Source organism: Protomyctophum bolini (assembly GCF_963924005.1).
Source record: "Protomyctophum bolini genome assembly, chromosome: 12".
NCBI classification, from domain to species: domain Eukaryota; kingdom Metazoa; phylum Chordata; class Actinopteri; order Myctophiformes; family Myctophidae; genus Protomyctophum; species Protomyctophum bolini.
The window spans coordinates 5,934,341-5,958,019 of NC_137873.1; the positions used below are offsets into that span (position 1 = coordinate 5,934,341).

General features: G+C 47.6%; 1 protein-coding gene across 1 annotated transcript in view; it reads right to left on the reverse strand.

Annotated features, from left to right (window-relative positions):
• The window catches only part of LOC308325437 (contactin-associated protein-like 4), a gene marked incomplete at both ends in the record, with an annotated part of 161,283 nt that overhangs the window by 104,656 nt on the left and 32,948 nt on the right, over positions 1 to 23,679 (reverse strand). The window contains one exon of the mRNA XM_080777929.1: positions 9,681 to 9,791. Within this exon, the coding sequence (XP_080634055.1) occupies positions 9,681 to 9,791 (111 nt within the window). The remainder of the gene's footprint in view (positions 1 to 9,680; positions 9,792 to 23,679) is intronic.

The window sequence follows — 23,679 nt, forward strand, 5'->3', positions numbered from 1 at the left end:
AGCTCAGATGTATATCGTTGCAGGGACCTTTTATCTCCATATTTGAATAATAATAATTTTCATAAATTATTACTTAACCCATTCTGACCGGGAACCCATTTTGGTGTTGGCATCATGTTATGCTTTAGCTATTGAAAAATAGCAGATCTACAAGCTCATAGCGCGCCACCGAGTGGCGCGCTATGAGCTTGTAGGTCTGCTATTTTTGAAAAATCGACTGACATTTTTTAGAATCTGATCTCGGGTCAGAATGGGTTGATCAGACCAGTGTGTGTCCAGTGGAAACCTCGTATGAATCTGATCTCAGGTCAGAATGGGTTAAGCCCTACACTATACCTATATTATGCCTATACCTATACACTGCAGCGTCAAACAAAAGCAGCAGATCGGCAAGCTCAAAATGCAGTGCAAAGCGACGCCCTTTGAGTTTGTCGATCTGCTACTTTTGTCCTATTTTCTCACCCGACATAAAACGAGAGACTGAAACGCAAACACTATTTACCACGAGCCCTAACACACCCTGGATGGATCCTTGACTCCACCGAGGCTATAGGAGACTCTTCACCACGAGCCCTAACACACCCTGGATGGATCCTTGACTCCACCGAGGCTATAGGAGACTCTTCACCACGAGCCCTAACACACCCTGGATGGATCCTTGACTCCACCGAGGCTATAGGAGACTCTTCACCACGAGCCCTAACACACCCTGGATGGATCCTTGACTCCACCGAGGCTATAGGAGACTCTTCACCACGAGCCCTAACACACCCTGGATGGATCCTTGACTCCACCGAGGCTATAGGAGACTCTTCACCACGAGCCCTAACACACCCTGGATGGATCCTTGACTCCACCGAGGCTATAGGAGACTCTTCACCACGAGCCCTAACACACCCTGGATGGATCCTTGACTCCACCGAGGCTATAGGAGACTCTTCACCACGAGCCCTAACACACCCTGGATGGATCCTTGACTCCACCGAGGCTATAGGAGACTCTTCACCACGAGCCCTAACACACCCTGGATGGATCCTTGACTCCACCGAGGCTATAGGAGACTCTTCACCACGAGCCCTAACACACCCTGGATGGATCCTTGACTCTACCGAGGCTATAGGAGACTCTTCACCACGAGCCCTAACACACCCTGGATGGATCCTTGACTCCACCGAGGCTATAGGAGACTCTTCACCACGAGCCCTAACACACCCTGGATGGATCCTTGACTCCACCGAGGCTATAGGAGACTCTTCACCACGAGCCCTAACACACCCTGGATGGATCCTTGACTCCACCGAGGCTATAGGAGACTCTTCACCACGAGCCCTAACACACCCTGGATGGATCCTTGACTCCACCGAGGCTATAGGAGACTCTTCACCACGAGCCCTAACACACCCTGGATGGATCCTTGACTCCACCGAGGCTATAGGAGACTCTTTACCACGAGCCCTAACACACCCTGGATGGATCCTTGACTCCACCGAGGCTATAGGAGACTCTTCACCACGAGCCCTAACACACCCTGGATGGATCCTTGACTCCACCGAGGCTATAGGAGACTCTTCACCACGAGCCCTAACACACCCTGGATGGATCCTTGACTCCACCGAGGCTATAGGAGACTCTTCACCACGAGCCCTAACACACCCTGGATGGATCCTTGACTCCACCGAGGCTATAGGAGACTCTTCACCACGAGCCCTAACACACCCTGGATGGATCCTTGACTCCACCGAGGCTATAGGAGACTCTTCACCACGAGCCCTAACACACCCTGGATGGATCCTTGACTCTACCGAGGCTATAGGAGACTCTTCACCACGAGCCCTAACACACCCTGGATGGATCCTTGACTCCACCGAGGCTATAGGAGACTCTTCACCACGAGCCCTAACACACCCTGGATGGATCCTTGACTCCACCGAGGCTATAGGAGACTCTTCACCACGAGCCCTAACACACCCTGGATGGATCCTTGACTCCACCGAGGCTATAGGAGACTCTTCACCACGAGCCCTAACACACCCTGGATGGATCCTTGACTCCACCGAGGCTATAGGAGACTCTTCACCACGAGCCCTAACACACCCTGGATGGATCCTTGACTCCACCGAGGCTATAGGAGACTCTTCACCACGAGCCCTAACACACCCTGGATGGATCCTTGACTCCACCGAGGCTATAGGAGACTCTTCACCACGAGCCCTAACACACCCTGGATGGATCCTTGACTCCACCGAGGCTATAGGAGACTCTTCACCACGAGCCCTAACACACCCTGGATGGATCCTTGACTCCACCGAGGCTATAGGAGACTCTTTACCACGAGCCCTAACACACCCTGGATGGATCCTTGACTCCACCGAGGCTATAGGAGACTCTTCACCACGAGCCCTAACACACCCTGGATGGATCCTTGACTCCACCGAGGCTATAGGAGACTCTTCACCACGAGCCCTAACACACCCTGGATGGATCCTTGACTCCACCGAGGCTATAGGAGACTCTTCACCACGAGCCCTAACACACCCTGGATGGATCCTTGACTCCACCGAGGCTATAGGAGACTCTTCACCACGAGCCCTAACACACCCTGGATGGATCCTTGACTCCACCGAGGCTATAGGAGACTCTTCACCACGAGCCCTAACACACCCTGGATGGATCCTTGACTCTACCGAGGCTATAGGAGACTCTTCACCACGAGCCCTAACACACCCTGGATGGATCCTTGACTCCACCGAGGCTATAGGAGACTCTTCACCACGAGCCCTAACACACCCTGGATGGATCCTTGACTCCACCGAGGCTATAGGAGACTCTTCACCACGAGCCCTAACACACCCTGGATGGATCCTTGACTCCACCGAGGCTATAGGAGACTCTTCACCACGAGCCCTAACACACCCTGGATGGATCCTTGACTCCACCGAGGCTATAGGAGACTCTTCACCACGAGCCCTAACACACCCTGGATGGATCCTTGACTCCACCGAGGCTATAGGAGACTCTTTACCACGAGCCCTAACACACCCTGGATGGATCCTTGACTCCACCGAGGCTATAGGAGACTCTTCACCACGAGCCCTAACACACCCTGGATGGATCCTTGACTCCACCGAGGCTATAGGAGACTCTTCACCACGAGCCCTAACACACCCTGGATGGATCCTTGACTCCACCGAGGCTATAGGAGACTCTTCACCACGAGCCCTAACACACCCTGGATGGATCCTTGACTCCACCGAGGCTATAGGAGACTCTTCACCACGAGCCCTAACACACCCTGGATGGATCCTTGACTCCACCGAGGCTATAGGAGACTCTTCACCACGAGCCCTAACACACCCTGGATGGATCCTTGACTCCACCGAGGCTATAGGAGACTCTTCACCACGAGCCCTAACACACCCTGGATGGATCCTTGACTCCACCGAGGCTATAGGAGACTCTTCACCACGAGCCCTAACACACCCTGGATGGATCCTTGACTCCACCGAGGCTATAGGAGACTCTTCACCACGAGCCCTAACACACTCTGGATGGATCCTTGACTCTACCGAGGCTATAGGAGACTCTTCACCACGAGCCCTAACACACCCTGGATGGATCCTTGACTCCACCGAGGCTATAGGAGACTCTTCACCACGAGCCCTAACACACTCTGGATGGATTCTTGACTCCACCGAGGCTATAGGAGACTCTTCACCACGAGCCCTAACACACCCTGGATGGATCCTTGACTCCACCGAGGCTATAGGAGACTCTTCACCACGAGCCCTAACACACCCTGGATGGATCCTTGACTCCACCGAGGCTATAGGAGACTCTTCACCACGAGCCCTAACACACCCTGGATGGATCCTTGACTCCACCGAGGCTATAGGAGACTCTTCACCACGAGCCCTAACACACCCTGGATGGATCCTTGACTCCACCGAGGCTATAGGAGACTCTTCACCACGAGCCCTAACACACCCTGGATGGATCCTTGACTCCACCGAGGCTATAGGAGACTCTTCACCACGAGCCCTAACACACCCTGGATGGATCCTTGACTCTACCGAGGCTATAGGAGACTCTTTACCACGAGCCCTAACACACCCTGGATGGATCCTTGACTCCACCGAGGCTATAGGAGACTCTTCACCACGAGCCCTAACACACCCTGGATGGATCCTTGACTCCACCGAGGCTATAGGAGACTCTTCACCACGAGCCCTAACACACCCTGGATGGATCCTTGACTCCACCGAGGCTAGGGGACTCTTCACCACGAGCCCTAACACACCCTGGATAGATCCTTGACTCCACCGAGGCTATAGGAGACTCTTCACCACAAGCCCTAACACACCCTGGACGGATCCTTGACTCCACCGAGGCTAGGGGACTCTTCACCACGAGCCCTAACACACCCTGGATAGATCCTTGACTCCACCGAGGCTATAGGAGACTCTTCACCACGAGCCCTAACACACCCTGGATGGATCCTTGACTCCATCGAGGCTATAGGAGACTCTTCACCACGAGCCCTAACACACCCTGGATGGATCCTTGACTCCACCGAGGCTATAGGAGACTCTTCACCACGAGCCCTAACACACCCTGGATGGATCCTTGACTCCACCGAGGCTATAGGAGACTCTTCACCACGAGCCCTAACACACCCTGGATGGATCCTTGACTCCACCGAGGCTATAGGAGACTCTTCACCACGAGCCCTAACACACCCTGGATGGATCCTTGACTCTACCGAGGCTATAGGAGACTCTTTACCACGAGCCCTAACACACCCTGGATGGATCCTTGACTCTACCGAGGCTATAGGAGACTCTTTACCACGAGCCCTAACACACCCTGGATGGATCCTTGACTCTACCGAGGCTATAGGAGACTCTTTACCACGAGCCCTAACACACCCTGGATGGATCCTTGACTCTACCGAGGCTATAGGAGACTCTTCACCACGAGCCCTAACACACCCTGGATGGATCCTTGACTCCACCGAGGCTATAGGAGACTCTTCACCACGAGCCCTAACACACCCTGGATGGATCCTTGACTCCACCGAGGCTATAGGAGACTCTTCACCACGAGCCCTAACACACCCTGGATGGATCCTTGACTCCACCGAGGCTATAGGAGACTCTTCACCACGAGCCCTAACACACCCTGGATGGATCCTTGACTCTACCGAGGCTATAGGAGACTCTTTACCACGAGCCCTAACACACCCTGGATGGATCCTTGACTCTACCGAGGCTATAGGAGACTCTTTACCACGAGCCCTAACACACCCTGGATGGATCCTTGACTCTACCGAGGCTATAGGAGACTCTTTACCACGAGCCCTAACACACCCTGGATGGATCCTTGACTCCACCGAGGCTATAGGAGACTCTTCACCACGAGCCCTAACACACCCTGGATGGATCCTTGACTCCACCGAGGCTATAGGAGACTCTTCACCACGAGCCCTAACACACCCTGGATGGATCCTTGACTCCACCGAGGCTATAGGAGACTCTTCACCACGAGCCCTAACACACCCTGGATGGATCCTTGACTCCACCGAGGCTAGGGGACTCTTCACCACGAGCCCTAACACACCCTGGATAGATCCTTGACTCCACCGAGGCTATAGGAGACTCTTCACCACGAGCCCTAACACACCCTGGATGGATCCTTGACTCCATCGAGGCTATAGGAGACTCTTCACCACGAGCCCTAACACACCCTGGATGGATCCTTGACTCCACCGAGGCTATAGGAGACTCTTCACCACGAGCCCTAACACACCCTGGATGGATCCTTGACTCCACCGAGGCTATAGGAGACTCTTCACCACGAGCCCTAACACACCCTGGATGGATCCTTGACTCCACGGAGGCTATAGGAGACTCTTCACCACGAGCCCTAACACACCCTGGATGGATCCTTGACTCTACCGAGGCTATAGGAGACTCTTTACCACGAGCCCTAACACACCCTGGATGGATCCTTGACTCCACCGAGGCTATAGGAGACTCTTCACCACGAGCCCTAACACACCCTGGATGGATCCTTGACTCCACCGAGGCTATAGGAGACTCTTCACCACGAGCCCTAACACACCCTGGATGGATCCTTGACTCCACCGAGGCTAGGGGACTCTTCACCACGAGCCCTAACACACCCTGGATAGATCCTTGACTCCACCGAGGCTATAGGAGACTCTTCACCACAAGCCCTAACACACCCTGGACGGATCCTTGACTCCACCGAGGCTAGGGGACTCTTCACCACGAGCCCTAACACACCCTGGATAGATCCTTGACTCCACCGAGGCTATAGGAGACTCTTCACCACGAGCCCTAACACACCCTGGATGGATCCTTGACTCCATCGAGGCTATAGGAGACTCTTCACCACGAGCCCTAACACACCCTGGATGGATCCTTGACTCCACCGAGGCTATAGGAGACTCTTCACCACGAGCCCTAACACACCCTGGATGGATCCTTGACTCCACCGAGGCTATAGGAGACTCTTCACCACGAGCCCTAACACACCCTGGATGGATCCTTGACTCCACCGAGGCTATAGGAGACTCTTCACCACGAGCCCTAACACACCCTGGATGGATCCTTGACTCCACCGAGGCTATAGGAGACTCTTCACCACGAGCCCTAACACACCCTGGATGGATCCTTGACTCCACCGAGGCTATAGGAGACTCTTCACCACGAGCCCTAACACACCCTGGATGGATCCTTGACTCTACCGAGGCTATAGGAGACTCTTTACCACGAGCCCTAACACACCCTGGATGGATCCTTGACTCCACCGAGGCTATAGGAGACTCTTCACCACGAGCCCTAACACACCCTGGATGGATCCTTGACTCCACCGAGGCTATAGGAGACTCTTCACCACGAGCCCTAACACACCCTGGATGGATCCTTGACTCCACCGAGGCTAGGGGACTCTTCACCACGAGCCCTAACACACCCTGGATAGATCCTTGACTCCACCGAGGCTATAGGAGACTCTTCACCACAAGCCCTAACACACCCTGGACGGATCCTTGACTCCACCGAGGCTAGGGGACTCTTCACCACGAGCCCTAACACACCCTGGATAGATCCTTGACTCCACCGAGGCTATAGGAGACTCTTCACCACGAGCCCTAACACACCCTGGATGGATCCTTGACTCCATCGAGGCTATAGGAGACTCTTCACCACGAGCCCTAACACACCCTGGATGGATCCTTGACTCCACCGAGGCTATAGGAGACTCTTCACCACGAGCCCTAACACACCCTGGATGGATCCTTGACTCCACCGAGGCTATAGGAGACTCTTCACCACGAGCCCTAACACACCCTGGATGGATCCTTGACTCCACCGAGGCTATAGGAGACTCTTCACCACGAGCCCTAACACACCCTGGATGGATCCTTGACTCTACCGAGGCTATAGGAGACTCTTTACCACGAGCCCTAACACACCCTGGATGGATCCTTGACTCTACCGAGGCTATAGGAGACTCTTTACCACGAGCCCTAACACACCCTGGATGGATCCTTGACTCTACCGAGGCTATAGGAGACTCTTTACCACGAGCCCTAACACACCCTGGATGGATCCTTGACTCTACCGAGGCTATAGGAGACTCTTCACCACGAGCCCTAACACACCCTGGATGGATCCTTGACTCCACCGAGGCTATAGGAGACTCTTCACCACGAGCCCTAACACACCCTGGATGGATCCTTGACTCCACCGAGGCTATAGGAGACTCTTCACCACGAGCCCTAACACACCCTGGATGGATCCTTGACTCCACCGAGGCTATAGGAGACTCTTCACCACGAGCCCTAACACACCCTGGATGGATCCTTGACTCTACCGAGGCTATAGGAGACTCTTTACCACGAGCCCTAACACACCCTGGATGGATCCTTGACTCTACCGAGGCTATAGGAGACTCTTTACCACGAGCCCTAACACACCCTGGATGGATCCTTGACTCTACCGAGGCTATAGGAGACTCTTTACCACGAGCCCTAACACACCCTGGATGGATCCTTGACTCCACCGAGGCTATAGGAGACTCTTCACCACGAGCCCTAACACACCCTGGATGGATCCTTGACTCCACCGAGGCTATAGGAGACTCTTCACCACGAGCCCTAACACACCCTGGATGGATCCTTGACTCCACCGAGGCTATAGGAGACTCTTCACCACGAGCCCTAACACACCCTGGATGGATCCTTGACTCCACCGAGGCTAGGGGACTCTTCACCACGAGCCCTAACACACCCTGGATAGATCCTTGACTCCACCGAGGCTATAGGAGACTCTTCACCACGAGCCCTAACACACCCTGGATGGATCCTTGACTCCATCGAGGCTATAGGAGACTCTTCACCACGAGCCCTAACACACCCTGGATGGATCCTTGACTCCACCGAGGCTATAGGAGACTCTTCACCACGAGCCCTAACACACCCTGGATGGATCCTTGACTCCACCGAGGCTATAGGAGACTCTTCACCACGAGCCCTAACACACCCTGGATGGATCCTTGACTCCACGGAGGCTATAGGAGACTCTTCACCACGAGCCCTAACACACCCTGGATGGATCCTTGACTCTACCGAGGCTATAGGAGACTCTTTACCACGAGCCCTAACACACCCTGGATGGATCCTTGACTCCACCGAGGCTATAGGAGACTCTTCACCACGAGCCCTAACACACCCTGGATGGATCCTTGACTCCACCGAGGCTATAGGAGACTCTTCACCACGAGCCCTAACACACCCTGGATGGATCCTTGACTCCACCGAGGCTAGGGGACTCTTCACCACGAGCCCTAACACACCCTGGATAGATCCTTGACTCCACCGAGGCTATAGGAGACTCTTCACCACAAGCCCTAACACACCCTGGACGGATCCTTGACTCCACCGAGGCTAGGGGACTCTTCACCACGAGCCCTAACACACCCTGGATAGATCCTTGACTCCACCGAGGCTATAGGAGACTCTTCACCACGAGCCCTAACACACCCTGGATGGATCCTTGACTCCATCGAGGCTATAGGAGACTCTTCACCACGAGCCCTAACACACCCTGGATGGATCCTTGACTCCACCGAGGCTATAGGAGACTCTTCACCACGAGCCCTAACACACTCTGGATGGATCCTTGACTCCACCGAGGCTATAGGAGACTCTTCACCACGAGCCCTAACACACTCTGGATGGATCCTTGACTCCACCGAGGCTATAGGAGACTCTTCACCACGAGCCCTAACACACTCTGGATGGATCCTTGACTCCACCGAGGCTATAGGAGACTCTTCACCACGAGCCCTAACACACCCTGGGTGGATCCTTGACTCCACCGAGGCTATAGGAGACTCTTCACCACGAGCCCTAACACACCCTGGATGGATCCTTGACTGCTGGAACAACCAATGGTCCAAAATCTATATACGTACATCCACGTTGAGGAAGTTCATCAACTCTCCTTCAAACCAACCAACCCTCCTGGGTGCGACTTGTCACGGAATGCCTCATGGGTCAACCTCAACAGACTCTCGCTCTGGAGTAGCTAAGACCGAACTCACATGATTGGACGCGCACACACACACACACACACACACACACACCCCCTTACCTTCTCTCCTGTTGAGTTTAGCGAAGCCCGGACCGTGGCTGTTGGACAACTGGGAGGAGCTTCCGAAGGACGACGGCGGCAGATTGGACACCAGCGGGCTGTCGCACACCTCTGTCAACCAATCACAGAGCAGAACATAATGGTTAAGAGGGTTTTTGGTTTGTTATACAAAAAACCCCTTTGTTATAAGTTATACAAAACAAAACAGTACCAATTACAATCCCCCCCCTCTATATCTCATTCCGAGGGTGTTTGTCTTATTATGTAACTCCAGCACTGCTATTCAAAAGCCCCTTCGGGTAAATTTTCAGCAATGGGATAATCTTCTGGTCGGTAGATCTTGTTTTGCTGGTCATTTTTGAGTGGTGCAACCACTCCTACAACCAGCAATGTCCGTGTATGTACCCGTTTGTGTACCTGTTTGTGTACCTCAATGAGCACGAGTATGTGACGTATTAATAGCAGTAGGGGGCGCCAGAAACAGAGAGAGGGGTAGTGCTGTGTCTCTAATGAGAGAGAGAGAGAGAGAGAGAGGGGGGGGGGGGGGGGGGGGGGGGGGAATTGCACCACTCAGTTCACACGTGTGTGATTTTTTAAAGTATAGCTCTCAAGTCAAAAAAGTGCGGATACACCCCCTGTATTAGATGACTGGGCTGCCCATGCAATGTCCTATCGATTAAATGACCGTGAGAGTTTAATCGCGCTCGTTAATAAAACCAGCCATGCTACGGATTGAGTCGGAAGTGTCAGAGGACGACTTCCCACGCCTCGTACACTTTGATAGTTATTGGGCGATATAAAACACGCCTCATACACTTTGATAGTTATATAAAACAGGTGGTCGTTATATAAAACAGGGGGGCAGGGTGGTCGTTATATAACAGGAGGGCAGGGTGGTCGTAAAAACGCATAATGAGAAATAATAATCCAAATGTACGTAAGTAACTAAAGTTGTCGGATAATTGCATGTGGAGTAAAAGCACAATATTTATCAAGAAGATAAGTTCTAAACTGCCTCCCCCTGGCCAGCCGGGGCGCCTGATGGAGGGGGAAAGGAACTGGTTGGAATAACGTGTTCCTTCCACGCGCTATACGTCCAACCAGGGAAACTCCCCCCTGTCAGGTGTAAAAGGAGCAACTTGGACACTCAGGCATGAAGGAAGCATGAGTTCAAGTCCGTTGCTCTCCCCTTGTCCCCCATATATGAGGACTAGGTTGGTGGAGGGTGTGTAGAGCCCAGGATCACATTAGATGATTGACACAGGGGTGAAAAATGGGTTCGTGGGATATATATATATATATATATAAAAAAGAAGATAAGTTCTAGGTTTAAGACTGGATATTCACAGGATATTTAAACATCACCATGGTGCATTGTCAGGACTGCGTGTGTGCGTGCGTGCATGTTCACAACCAGCCAAAATTCTCACACGTCTCCCCACTTCTCCGCTCCCTCCATTGGCTCAGCTCTTTGTCTCCACGACTGTTTATATAATAAAAGACACTGTGTGTCTGGTCCCCTTTAATGCACCAGACGGAATCTCCATTCAAAGAGTGTGTATATATATATAGCTAATGTCCTCTTCAGCCCCGGGGTGTAGGAACGCAGCAGGAGACAAGACAAACGACACGACGCAATGGCCTCTATATGCAATACAATGCATCACTGACTGCACTGTTACATTACATCAGCCCGGAGGTGTCTGGGTATAGCTCAGTCAGTATATAGAGCTCTGGCCTTTTGGACCACGAGGTCATGGGTTCAGCTCCGGGCAGCGCCAACTCAGCGTATACATGAGCAGCACGGCTTTGAGTTCGGCATGTGTACTGATGGGACTGAGCTGGTGGGATTCTCAACCCGTTGCATTTCAAGGACCCCCATAGTTTGACATGCAAATGAGTCTACAGACCCCCCATTTAATAGCATTTCTATATCTCTAGGACCCCAATTTATATTGTAAAATCAATGTTAATTTAACTCTGAGAGTGTATAGTTTATTATAAACGTCAGAGACCGTCCGTGGGAGCGTTTCCGAACTCTCGACAGCTTGGGAGTGTCCAGAGGATGAGGCAGAAGGACTTGCGAGGTGTCGTAACTGTCCCTGTTGTATACCGTCTATGCCACCATATGAGACTATACGCCTAGTCCTGAGCACCGTCATGTGAACGAATATGGCTATCAGAGTGACATTCTTGCTGTATCATTCATGATTCCGCAAGACATGAGTCATAGGCTTGTGATTGTAACATAACTGCACCCATAATGTTTGTGTCCTTGTGCATTTTGCTTTTAAAGTGTGGACCAAATAAAATAATTCAATTGTGAGTGTGTGTGTGTGTGTGTGTGTGTGTGTCACTGTAGTGCGTGCATGTGCAACATCTTGTTACCGGGGCAGACCCAAATCACTGAATGCTCCTTTGATTTAACTCAGAGTTACAGACCCATAAGGGGACCATTTGGTTCCTAACTATCATTCCGCTGGGAGTGGGTGGAACCCCCTGGAATAACTCCCTCAAGGACCCCCATGGATGGGGGTCCCCGGGGGCCCCCGGACCCCATTATATGGGAACCACTGACATATAAAGACTATACTGAGACTATAGACTCCTGTATTCATCTGAATGACTTCAGTTCACCCGAGCTCTGATATAATGAGACGGAACGGTAGCTTCTCCGGCAGCACCGACTGAGCGCCGCTGGAGAAGAAAAGGAAAAAAGAGCCCCGGAGGAAATAATAAGTGGTGAGTGTACCTTATCTCGCCCGACCGTGTTCTCCACGTGTTAACCCATTCTGGACGGGAACCCCTTTTGGTGTTATAGCATCATGTCGTGCTTTATAGCCATTGAAAAAATAGCAGATCTACAAGCTCGTAGCGCGCCACTCGGTGGCGCGCTATGAGCGAGTGGCGCGCTACGAGCTTGTAGATCTGCTATTTTTGAATAGCATCGAAGAACGACTGACGTAGAAGACATTTTTTAGAATCTGATCTCAGGTCAGAATGGAAAACTGTCCGGATGTAGAAGACATTTTTTAGAATCTGATCTCAGGTCAGAATGGAAAACTGTCAGGATGTAGAAGACATTTTTTTTAATCTGATCTCAGGTCAGAATGGGTTAAAATGAGTCGGGAAACACGAGGCTGAATCGTTATCTCGGTGGAGTTTTGACATTTACAAGGCCCAACTCTCTCTCTCTCTCTCTCTGTCTCTGTCTCTCCGTCTCTCTGTCTCTCCGTCTCTCTGTCTCTCTGGGCACGGCAGGGCAGTGATGAGAAAAGAATGAATAGAAAAGGTTGAATAATACCTGCCGGACTCTTAATCAGCGAGCCTGAACAGAACAGCCTGGCGCTGTTAGAGAGCGCTCTGCAGAACGGCCCGGCTTGCTGCCAAGCGCTGTGCCACGCAGTGGTACATCCAAAAAGCGTGAGTGAGTTTCCTTTTCGTTAAATTATCCTCAAGGGCTGAAGCTTAACCCATTTAGGCCTGACGTCGAAATTTATAAAATGTCTTCTAAATTCTGACAGTTTTCTGTCAGGATTTGCGCCACATTTTTACGATTTTTTTCAAAAATAGCAGACCTATACAAGCTCATAGCGCGCCACTCGGTGGCGCGCTATGAGCTTGTATAGATCTGCTATTTTTCAATAGCTAAATTTTAACAATGTATGTAACCACCAAAAGGGGTTCCCGCTCAAGATGGGTTAAGAATGTGGGGCTTTGCTTTGCTTGAATGCCACGTGTGCATATCCACAGTATTAACAAAAAGTGTATTAAGTGTATGAAAAGTAAAAAAAAAAACGCCAAAAACACTATTATTTCCTCATTTCTGTTCCAATTACTTCTGTTGCCTGGTCCTGCTTAATTTCTTCACCGACGGGCCACTTAGCCGACGCTCTGACAAAAACCCTGAGCAACTTAAGAATGTCTGCTGGAACAGCAGAATAGCAGCAGCTTAAATTCAGCTTAAATTCAAATACTGCAAGTGTCGCCTTAAAGCACCACAGAGAGCCACATACGGAGCCCTGGCAAGACATGTAAAAGAAAAAAGAAAGAAAGAAAAAATAACTACTGAATATTTATGAATGCTTTAAAGACACGAAGGCCAAACTGGTTGGAATAACGTGTTCCTTCCACGCGCTACGTCCAACCAGGGAAACTCCCCCCCTGTCAGGTGTAAAGGAGCAACTTGGACACTCAGGCATGAAGGAAGCATGAGTTCAAGTCCGTTGCTCTCCCCTTGTCCCCCATATATGGGGACTAGGTTGGTGGAGGGTGTGTATAGAGCCCAGGATCACATTAGATGATTGACACAGGGGTGAAAAATGGGTTACAAAATCGTGGGATAAAATAAAATAAAAGACACAAAGGCCATCTGAAACCCTACATTTCACACCTAAGAAAACCAACATGGCCAATAAGCACAGACAGTGGGGTTTGTGTACACGCCAGGACATGTCTGTCTGTCTGTCTGTCCCGCCGTCTGAACAGACTTAGTTCAAGCTTGCCATGCGTCTCAGCAGGGACGAAATACAGACGCTGTCCATGGTCCTGAAACACCATGAAACATGTTGCTGTCCATGGTTCTGAAACACCATGAAACATGTTGCTGTTCATGGTTCTGAAACTAACACCATGAAACATGTTGCTGTACATGGTTCTGAAACACCATGAAACATGTTGCTGTCCATGGTCCTGAAACACCATGAAACATGTTGCTGTCCATGGTTCTGAAACTAACACCATGCAACATGTTGCTGTCCATGGTTCTGAAACACCATGAAACATGTTGCTGTCCATGGTCCTGAAACACCATGAAACATGTTGCTGTCCATGGTTCTGAAACACCATGAAACATGTTGCTGTCCATGGTTCTGAAACACCATGAAACATGTTGCTGTCCATGGTTCTGAAACTAACACCATGCAACATGTTGCTGTCCATGGTTCTGAAACACCATGAAACATGTTGCTGTCCATGGTTCTGAAACGAACACCATGAAACATGTTGCTGTCCATGGTTCTGAAACACCATGAAACATGTTGCTGTCCATGGTTCTGAAACACCATGAAACATGTTGCTGTCCATGGTTCTGAAACACCATGAAACATGTTGCTGTCCATGGTTCTGAAACTAACACCATGCAACATGTTGCTGTCCATGGTTCTGAAACACCATGAAACATGTTGCTGTCCATGGTTCTGAAACACCATGAAACATGTTGCTGTCCATGGTTCTGAAACTAACACCATGAAACATGTTGCTGTCCATGGTTCTGAAACTAACACCATGAAACATGTTGCTGTCCATGGTTCTGAAATGAACACCATGAAACATGTTGCTGTTCATGGTTCTGAAATGAACACCATGAAACATGTTGCCGTCCATGGTTCTGAAACTAACACCATGAAACATGTTGCTGTCCATGGTTCTGAAACACCATGAAACATGTTGCTGTCCATGGTTCTGAAACACCATGAAACATGTTGCTGTCCATGGTTCTGAAACACCATGAAACACGTTGCTTTCCATATTCAATTTCGGGCCGAACAAATAATTAGAAAGAAGAAGAAAACGGCATGTTATACAACACTTTTGAAATGATTTGTTCGGCCCAAAATGTTGTGTTTTTGCTGTCATGATTTGTCACGACTCGAGTTGGCTTTTTTCCCGTGGCGAAATCGTCTCATGAATAAATATTTTTTTTTAAATGACACTCTATTCCACTCCCTCCCTCCCACACCAAAACCCAAACGCCAAAACCAACTTCAGAAACTTCAAACACATCCAGCCGACATCGACACCCTGACCCTGGACCATCCATTCTTCAGAAAGAATGGAATGGATTCTTCATCAATTCTTCAGCTTACTACAATAAATCATTGTGCAATCTCCTCGACACTCACGGCTCAATACAGACACAGACACGGACCGTCACAGTTTCACACTCAGCCTCATTATAGTACACCAGCCAGCTGCGGAACACCAAGGCAGCAGGGCGTGTCCTTGAAAGGCGCCTTAAGGCATCAGCACTCAGTCCACAAAATGGCCTTCAGAGACATCAAACGGCCTCCTCAAAGTCTCTCTCAGGGATGCAGCAATCCATGTTTTATGGCCAACATCATTAGCAATAGTCCTGGTAACTCAAAACTATACTTTTCTTCAACCATAAACCACTTTCTCAAACCTCAAACCCCCACAAACCGAGCAACCGCAGCAGAACAGTGCCCCCCCCCCTCCTCCCTGGAAGAAACGAGGAACAGATGAAAACAGCAGGGTGACAGAACAGGTCACGGATGGTGACACACTGACTGACAGACAGACAGACAGTCAATAAGGCTGCAGGGAAATATAGCTAAATCTAATTATTTCATATTTACATGTTGATTTCAGCCCTGACACTTATTTCAGACATGCTCTAGTTAGTATGTGAAGAGTCTGCCTGTGCTATTAACTCATTTTGAAAAAAAGGGGGAAACAAGTTTTTCTCCTCTGGTGAAAAGCTGGAATCTGCGTGATGGCAGTCTCTCAGTCAAATCTGGTCACATATAGTCCCTGATATTATAGACACATGCCACGTCACATGACCCGGCTGGCATCCAATGAAGTTTCAATACAGACTATGGATTTAGTTGTTTCATGGATATTATATACTGTATTATAGACTGATGATCGTAGAGTACTTCGTAGAGTATACTTCCTTTACTCAGGTATTGTATAATTATCTCTGGCGGGAGTTTGGAGCCTGCCTGGCGAGTCTCTTGACAGCTTCTAAAAGCCCTGCAGCTTCAGCAGATAGAATGACAGAGACATGCTGTGTGTTCCACCTTTTCCCATTTAGGGTTTTTTTGTCTTTTCCTGCCAGAGGATTTTGGATGAGGCTCGTCGTCAAACAAAGGGAACAACGGAACTGGCTCGGCTGAAAAGTAGGATGTGTGCCGACCGGAAAGTCACAAAAATAGCAAATTAATTCGTCACCACCAGTCACCAATGAATGATTATGTAACGTTTTTTTGAAATAACATGCAGCAGCAGAACGGAAAGAGCTGAAGGATTACACGCATTGAAATAAAACCTTGCTCAGTATACAGAGCACACACACACACACACACACACACACACACACACACACACACACACACACACACACACACACACACACACACACACACACACACACACACAAAAGGTAGGAGTTAATTCCCAAAAAAGCAGCAATATGTATTTGCCTATATATCCATCTACAAAAGACATTGTTCACAGTATGTACCCCAACATGTGCTCATAACCACTCACTGTCTTTGGAAATGATTTGAAAACCGTGGCTTGGAAATCATGCAGTTAAAGAGTTTATCTCTTAAACGACAGCAGACTGCATGTGGAGACTGGCAGCAGAGCCACAACAAAACCATCACGAGTATAATGGCAGCTAGCGCGAAGAAACTCTCTGTAGGCCTGTTCTCTCAATCTGAATCTGGAAGTCCCCTGCCACGCACGCACACGCACACGCACACGCACACACACACACACACACACACACACACACACCAACTTCAGTCTCTTCACTTGGTTTGAGTTGAAACCATAGACTGTAAAAAATATGGACAAAGCGTTCCGCGGGTCTAACATGAACATAAAATTAAGCCTGTCAGTCCTTGCAATGGACGTCGCCATCTTTCTAGATCCGTTTGGGCCCAGCTGGCCCATTGGCTGGCCCAGACAACGAGGCGGGACTTCCCCCCTTCTTCTTCGTTGGTTTATATTTTGACTCGAGTGGGTGGGGGATCCCATTCATAGACTGTAACGGTAGCCACGCCCCTCAGAAAATGCCTCTACTTTATGGTCATTTTTTTTATAAATGGGACCATAATTTTCCAAAAAGAATATTATGACATTATAAATGAGACTTTAAACTAGTGACTGGAAGCAAAAAGTATTCATGACCATGTTTATTAAGGTAATACAGTCTAGGTGAAGTTGGGCCCAAATACATGGACTTCTATGGGGCTATGGGTTTTTTTGAGCCCAATGACAGCGCCACAACAGGCCATTATATGAACTTTCATTTCCTTAGTGGCTTCACAAAATATCTGTCTGACTGCCCCCCTGGTTGAAACGCCATTTTAGTGACAAAGCCAATACTGCAAAAATCCTGAACGCTATACTTTAACTGAGAGTGAAATTATAGCGCTCAGGGTTTTGCAGCGAGATCAATAAGTTCCACAGCATGATTTGTTAACGGAGGCTGTGCGGGCTTCCACATATCCCTGTCTCCCCCAAGGGGAGACGTGGAAAATATTTAATTTCACATATATATACGCAGTATATACGGTTGTAATTAGATTATGTTTGGCTAAATGTATCATGTTAGGAGAACAGCAAGCAGACATATTTCCATCTGAAATATAATAAAATGTATAACGTGTGACCTGCCATTCTCACACAGGGCTGTGTTTTGTGTGTCTTATAAGTACCAGGTCTTATTCCCTAACTTGAGTAAACTAAAGACCTGGAGGCGTGATCAATGCTCTTTGGCCACTCAGCATAGACAAATGGCATTGATCACGCCTCCAGGTCTTTAGTTTACTCAAGTTAGGGAATAAGACCTGGTACTTAAAGGGCCACTTCACCCCTGACACAACCTGATCTTATTTTAATGTTAATGTTATTTGTAATAGATAACAGTAGCACAATTTGAAATTTGCACCCTTTGACCAGAAAAATAATGAAGTCTGTGTATTTGACTAGGGGTTGACTGGATTGCAGAATTCCTACAATGCCCATAATGCTTTGCTGCGCTGTTCCTCAGGGGGAGGCTGCATGTAGGTGTGACTTTATCCTCCCATTTTCTACAAACAACAAATACACATGGAAGTGCCCCAGTGTTGCCATGTCTGCTTATCATAAGCAACTTTAGGCTTATTTTTGTTGCTTGTAAATATTGGTGGTTCACTGGTTGATTCTTTTTTTTGGCTTGTTTCAAAATGTAGAACTGATATTTGGGCTTTCTTCCAAAAGTTTTTTACACCAGTGGTTCTCCATGAACATGCCAAGGACCCCCAAATTAATTTGTATTTCTCCACGTAATTTGTGCCATGGTGCCCTGTATTAGATATGTGTTAAAATGTTTGAAAGATATTCCACATTTGCACTTTATCCACTCAAGATTTTTTTTTAAATAGCCGGCTTATGTGCCTAATATATGCATAATATAAATAACCAAAAGTATATGTGCATATTGTTTTTGGGCTTGTTTGCACTTTGCATGGACATGGTTGCTTATTTCTCTCACAAAGTCAAAGATCTGGCAACCTTCACAGCTTGCAGAACTTTTTGCAAAAATAACAACAAACCTGACGTTGACTCATACCCACTTTTTGCTAGCTTTTTTGGAGTGGATGACTGAAAAACACGACATGAAGCCCTTTCTTGTACAACGTGAAGTCTGCTTCTCCTTTTTCTTGAACCAGTAAACGGTTGGATTTGTTTTGGAAGAAAGTATTCACTCTTCAGGAATTAGACAGAGCCGCTGCAGACGCGTCTTGTTTTTCATGCATGTTGAAAATTGTCATGTAGCTTTTTATAGCAAAGCAAACTAAATATATAAATTAGTATAGTATCACTAGGTTTTTCCTCAGAATTGTTTCGTCATTCCCACACCATAAAGAAAGTCTGTGATTGACATTGAAGGGAGATATAATGCATTTTATAATAAAACAAAATGTACGTTTCATATTCAAATGAAAATCGTTCAAATGAACACTATATGGAATTTGGGGTGCAACCTTTTTTTCATTGTTTTTCTATAGGCTATAGTCATTAGTCAATGAGCAGCAAGCAGGTGCACATCATGTAAACGTTTTATTAGATAACTTCATAGCGGTTTTCCGAGTTTTTAAATGATGACATGAAGGCTTGGAAAAGGGAATGTTCTTCTTTATAGGTGAACACAACTCTTCAGCAGTTCCTCGTTTTGAAGGCTGAAAACGACATCCGTATTGTCTGTCCTCCTGATTCCTGTAAATGAGAGAATTATGGCCATCATTTATCCGACGTGAAGCCTGATTTATACTTTGTACGCATGCATGTCATTGATGCACCACAAATATCAGACCTACAAGCTCACAAAGTGTCACTCAAATCCGCGATGCGCTGTGAGCTTGTAGACCTTCTATTTTCGGGTCCCAACGTAACGATATGATAGAACATGGCTGCGTCTATGAACTGGAATCTTGATATGAAACAAATATAGTAGTACTACAACACTCTGAACAGTCTGAAATACACATATGTACATAGCCTAGCTACTACCCTAACGTAATCTCTCACATTAAAGCAATCAATTGCTAGATTATGCAAGTTTACATAATGTTTACACTTTGCAGAAATGCTATGGTTCACATGACGCTCGCTCGTATGACAGTCATGTTTCAGGGCTACAGAAATACTTACTTGATCAAGTAAAAAATATCCAGGGCTCTCCTCTTCTGTGTATTCGGGTTCAAATAAATATTGTCCATGGAGTCCGTGGATCAGTATAACTTTGCACTGCAGACGCCATGATATTAGTACACAAACAAACTGAGGAATGCAGCGGTGGGGGTGGCCTGGGGTTGTAGGTGGAACGGACACCCCTCGGGGGGCTGTCTTCAGGTGTAGGTGTAGCCGTGTGTAGGTGACGCGCATACTCTACGGTGACGCGAGGTTAGACTGTTGTAGTCCGGAGGGGAGGGGCCACCGTGTTAGTGACGTACATAACATTCTGAATTTACCAGGATATCTGAAAACAGAGATTGCGCACAGAAAAACCCAGAGAAAGTGTTTCTAGTGCCCTAAACATAATTAAAATAAGATCAGGTTGTGTCAGGGGTGAAGTGGCCCTTTAAGACACGCAGAATACAGCCCACAGTGTCTGAACACCTCCTGGCCAAACCAACACAGTATACAGAAGGTTAAAACTGGAAAAAAAACACAGCATTGCACCAACAGCGTATACACAGAGTAAAAATAGGCAGCAGTGGCTCAGGGGTAGAGTGACCGGCAAGGTTGCCAGTTCGAACCCGGGCTCCCCCTGCAGAGTTAGTGTTGAGGTGTCCTTGAGCAAGACTCTGAACCCCTAATTGATGCCAAAGTGCAGTTTGGTGTGCCTTGCTGCATGGTTTCCTCTGTAATCGGTGTGTGAATGGGTGAATGTAATGCACAGTCTACAGTATGTAAAGCACCTTGGATAAAGGCTTGGCTAGATAAGTGCACCATTTACCAATACTGTGTTAATGTATAGCCATTTGTAACTACTACCAAATGTACCCTTGTGTGTGTGTGTGTGTGTGTGTGTGTGTGTGTGTGTGTGTGTGTGTGTGTGTGTGTCCATTGTGTTACATTTAGTACATTCTCAGACTTAAATGAATCCATTTTGGGGCGGGAACCCCTTTTGGTGTTTTAAAGTATTATGTTATACTTTAGCTTTTGGAAAATAACAGATCTACAAAGCTCATAGCGCGGAACGAGTGCCGCACTATGAACTTGTAGGTCTGCTATTTTTGAAAAATCGTGAAAATGTGCCTCAAATCTTTGAATATATATTCTTTCAGAGTTTCAGTTTTTAACTCAAACCGTTGCTTCTGGGGGGCGGGGTCCCTGGAACGACATATTTTCATATGGGGGTCGGCGGCATATATTACATATAACTTTTGGGGTCCTTGATATGAAATAATGAGAACCACTGATATAAAAACATGAGGTTTTTCTTTCCTAGATGGGTTAACATTCAAGTATACCGAAGAATATTATAAGCACTTACTAAGATAAGCACTTACTAAGCCACTATCAAAGTGGTACGATACCACTTTATTTCTCCTAGGAGTCAACATTCTTCAATGCAGGCCAACAGAACACATTCATTCACACGTTACAGTAAGGATAGTGCGTGTGTGCGTGCGTCTCCCTCAGGATGCATTAAAATATCAGTAGTAAAAGGTTCTCCACAGATGACAGGCTCCATCTCGCCTCCACTCCGTCCTCAAAGGACTCCAGTCCGGGCTTTATACCTCCCTAAGGGTGCTGCACATTTATCAGACTAACTAAGCAGATCGTTATCTTCTAAAAGATAAGTGAAAGTTGAGAAAAAATAAACCTGTCAATTTATGAAATCCAAAACTTTTTTTAAAAGAACAAATTGAAATGGGAAAGAAAAGAGAACCAAAGAAAATAATCATAACTTACATAATATGAACTATATGTTAGACAGAATAAAGGATAGCACTGCATAATCTGATAGTGGTTGAAGCCAAAAAGGACATGGATATACAAAGACTCCTAGGAATGTCTCCTAGGTGTGGCGACATAGTGGGACAGAGAAGCTGTCTGCTGAACCTACACAAGTCTTGCCAAAATAAATTATCCCACACAGTTTTTTCTGTGAATAGGCCTTCACTGCTACTAGTATCGATGATGTCTTCTATAGTATTCTTTGTATTTTGCGAACTGTTAACCCATTTAGACCCGAGTTAAAAACATTCACTTCAAAATATGTATTCAAAGATTTGCGCCGCATTTCTACGATTTTTCAAAAATAGCAGACCTAAAAGCTCGTATAGGCTTGTAGATCTGCTATTTTCCAATAGCTAAATTATAACATAAAGTGTAAAACACCAAAAGGGGTTCCCGCCCAAAATGGGTTAATAAAGTATTAAATCAATTAAGGAAATCAACTGAGCAATGATTAAGCAATCCATTACATCAACCAATCAATCAATCAAAAGTCCCTTCCAGACTTGACCATGAAATCAGGCCAGCTCAGAGACCTATATTAGGACTCCACCACAGCCTGCATATAGCTGGATTCTGGACAGTGTTCTTTTTTGGAAGAAGGTTTAGATTTGGTTTAGTCATTATAGTCTTTAGAAGACAAAAATACATATTTTGGCGGGCCTTGATGGTGTCGTAATGGCTGATGCTATACTAGGTTGCATGCTGAATATAGAGCCAAAAGCCAATAATAGCCAATGTCTCTCTCTCTCTCTCTCTCTCAAATGCTTTGCCCTCCCTGTCCCTCAGCATGCTGGGCTGTGCTTGTAGCCACCTGCTCTATCCCCCGTGAACACCCACGACTAAAATAAAAGAAATCATTACGCCCTCTTGATTATGACGGCGTCAAGGCCCGCCAAAACACATTCTGTTGGACTAAATCAACTGTAGATTTATAGTCGACTAAAACCGTATGATATTTAGTCGACTAAAACTAGACTAACACTAAAACATATTCCAGGTGACTAAAATGTGACTAAGACTAAATGAAAACTATTCAAGATGCTACGACTAAAACTAATATCATATCTTGCTGCCAAAAACAACAATGATAAAGGCCTTCTACACAGAGGTACCACTGGTGGCTATACTTGTTTGGCAACTCTCCCACAATCTCTGTCTTCTTGGAACGTGTGCTCTGTCTCACAAACAACCTTTTGTATCATTTTACATTCACAAAAACATGTTTTTCAATGTCTATTTCCCGCCAAACAGCAAGGTGTGGAATATGACCCTATAGCTATAGTGGTGCAACGAGAGCACCCTGACTAGTGGCTACATACAGTGTTTGGTGCAACTCTTCAAGTTTACAATTTAGGCATTTATTCAGAGAGACTTACAGTCAGTAAGCAAGGCAAACAAATACATCAAATGCAGAGAGACACTAACTAACTAGCAGTGTGTGTGTGTGTGTGTGTGTGTGTGTGTGTGTGTGTGTGTGTGTGTGTGTGCGTGCGTGCGTGCGTGCGTGCGAGCGAGAGAGACTCTCTCCCTCAGGATGCATTAAAATATCAGTAGTAAAAGGTTCTCCACAGATGACAGGCTCCATCTCGCCTCCACTCCGTCCTCAAAGGACTCCAGTCCGGGCTTTATACCTCCCTAAGGGTGGCCGTGTGCTGCACATTTCTCAGACTAACTAAGCAGATCGTTATCTTCTAAAAGAGAAGTGAAAAATAAACCTGTCAATTTCTGAAAA